This window comes from Petaurus breviceps, unplaced genomic scaffold, assembly GCF_028583685.1.
Source record: "Petaurus breviceps papuanus isolate PSGF00001 unplaced genomic scaffold, PetGlider_PUasm1.0 90723, whole genome shotgun sequence".
Lineage (NCBI taxonomy): Eukaryota > Metazoa > Chordata > Mammalia > Diprotodontia > Petauridae > Petaurus > Petaurus breviceps.
In genome coordinates this window covers 710,921-713,614 of record NW_027187323.1, presented here as the reverse complement: position 1 = coordinate 713,614, position 2,694 = coordinate 710,921, and the positions used below count along the sequence as shown (strand labels likewise).

Below are 2,694 nucleotides of genomic sequence, written 5' to 3'. Positions count from 1 at the left end.
AGAGAGAGAGAGAGAGAGAGAGAGAGAGAGAGAGAGAGATAAAGAAGGAAAAAGAAAAGGTAGTCTAGAAGGAGGCACAGAGAAGAAAGTATTGGAAATGATGGATTGAATTTATTATATCCTTTTTTCAAAAAAAAGCAAATGGTATAGAACTGAGATCCACATTTTCGTATACAATCTTTTTGCTCTACTCTATGTATGAAAATGCTTATGTGGAGTTTTTTGTTTTGTTTTGGGTATTTGCTAAGTTCAGAATATTTTTTTTTAATTAAACTCCTATTTGCGGACAGCTTGAATTTATTCCTTCAGCACCATGAAGAGCTAAGCTCCCTGAGAGCACAGGGAATTCTACTTTTGGACTTTTGTGGCCCTGTACGTGGCACACAGTAGAAGCCTGAGAAATGGTTGCTGAGGAGCAAACTGATTGATCTGTACTGTCACTGGTATCACCACAGATCACACACTCTCCATTGTTTTCATGAAGCCCTAGCAGCCCCAGAGCCTAGGCCAATTTATGTGGCAGGTGCTATTGATTGATGCATAACTTAGCGATGGGCGTGGTCTGGATCTTGCTCCCTGCTGTGTCTTGCCTGCTCCTGACCCTCCCAGAGCTTAGCCAGGCTAACCCTGGGGCAGCAGACATGTGAACTATCACTGGTCATATACTCAAAAGCTTTCCAGATTGGTAAAATCTGCCGGGGCTTTTGCTCCACTGGGAAAAGCAGATCTCCTAAGGAGGTCACTGACCAAGAGAAAGGCTCGGAAAGATTTCTAGCAGCCTTTTTTGTCCAAGTTGTGTAATGTACATAGTGTGAAGTTTACCAGCCCCAGGAGCTAAGGTTCCAAAAGCTTTAGGGACTTAAGGTCTGTGGTCACCCAAGTGGTCTCTGCAATAGCTGAGATGCAAAGCCAGGTGTCCTGACTCCAAGGCCCATATTCTCTCTGTCCCTTTTACAAAGTTCTTCCTTGTATTGATTTCTGAATCTGCCTCCCTGCAACACCCACTTTTGGATCCCAGGTCTGCCTTCTGGAGTCAAGCAGATCAAGTCTACTGCCTCTTTTCCTCAGACAATCATTCAGAAATTTGAATTGGAGCCCAGCCTACTCTCCACCCCTAAGCCTAAGGGCCCCAAGGTTCCAGGACCTGATGATCAGCTTCTTGGCACATTTAGAAAGCTGACTTTTTAGCCAAGAGTGGGAGACAATGAATGGCAAGGACCATTGGGAGAATTAGAGTCCAGTCGCCTAGCCTGGTCTTTCCCCCTCCTCCCACCGTGACCCAATGCATGCTGTGCTCACCTGGAGCTTTGGTCAGAGGCATGTCGACAAAGTGCTTATCATCCTTGTAGAGCTTGGCCATCTGAACCTGCCGCAGGAGCTCACCTGTGCAGTAAATCTGACTGGGGGAGAAGAGGGACCACCATGCACACAGGCAAGAAAGCAGAGAGGATCAGAGGCAAGCCCTCTGATGGATGTAGGTTCCCTATAGGGGGGCGACTGGGAAGAATCGCATAGGAGGGTCCCCACTCAGCATCCCCCACCCTCAAAATGTGGATCGAGGTGAACTTAGGCGAAAGATAAAACCAAGGGAGAAGGAAGTCACAACAGGGCACCAATGAAACTGAGGGGTGGGTGTGGAGAAGGGGAGGGGGGTATGATCATTTGTTAACTTTTCTTCCTTTTCACCCTGGCTTCAACCATTCACCTTCTTTGCACCCACAGTAATGTGTGCTCCCCTTACGAGGGGCCAAGGTGCCCAGGTGCCCAGAACGACCATATCTCAAGGATAGTTTCTTTCTTGAACTCTCCAGGGAACTATCTTCACACATGGCCATGCTAGTGAGCTGACAATCCCTCCTTCTCTCTGGTGGCTCAGGCTCTAACTGCCTAGGTTCACAGGCCCTTAGAATCTCAAGTTTTCTTTCTCTCTTTCTGCCTTCCTTCCCAACCCCAAAGCCTGGACCCCAGACCCAGGTACCTGTCACAGGGTGGAGGCAAGGCCCCCTGCAACCCCAGCTCCAGCCCCAGCAGGAGAGCCAGTAGAAACATCCCGTTTATTCCCTGCATGGTTGGGCACTGAACAGGCAGAGTTCTGGTACCACCTGTTGGTAAGGGCAGAGTCCCTCCATTCTCCCTAATCTGCTGTCAAAGTCCAGATAAAAAATATCTCACAGGAATTGAATGAGTCAGGACACCTGGTTCCAGCAAGTCCTTGCTGGTAGTTTTGGGTCAGAGAATCTGACTCACCCTAACCTCCCATTCTTACTTTCCACAGCCTGTAGACTCTATTAAGGGAAGAGGGGGAACAGAAGATAAAATACTTGTCTAACTTGAGTAACACACTGTTGGCCCCACTGATCTTAGTGGTGTGCTTGGTGCTGCGCTTCTCAGTCTGTGGTGGACATGCAGTTGAACCAGGGTCAGTCCTGGGGAGTCTGGCTTCTAATGAGAGGGGGCTCCTTTCTCTCACACTCAGTGTTTCATGAAGTTCCCTACTTGGGGCAAAATTTGCTTAAGACCTACATCTAGAGCCTCCCACCAAAAAGAGAGGGGGAAAAAAGATACTCTAAAAACAAATGTTAAAAACTGTTTTTACATGCAACTGGAAAATAAGATATACAGGTAATGGCATATAGAAGTTTATCTTGCCTTACAGGAAAATAGAAGGGAAGTGGCTAAAGGGGGGTGTGATAG

General features: G+C 47.5%; 1 protein-coding gene across 1 annotated transcript in view; it reads right to left on the bottom strand.

The window, feature by feature from the left end:
• TREH (trehalase) overlaps positions 1-2,304 on the bottom strand; it is a 12,844-nt gene extending 10,540 nt beyond the window's left edge. The window contains exons 1-2 of the mRNA XM_069066590.1: positions 1,979-2,304; positions 1,300-1,400 (exon numbers count right to left, since the gene is read on the bottom strand). Coding sequence (XP_068922691.1) covers positions 1,300-1,400; positions 1,979-2,067 — 190 coding nt within the window. The 5' untranslated portion in view covers positions 2,068-2,304. The remainder of the gene's footprint in view (positions 1-1,299; positions 1,401-1,978) is intronic.
• Between the last annotated feature and the right edge of the window lie 390 nt (positions 2,305-2,694).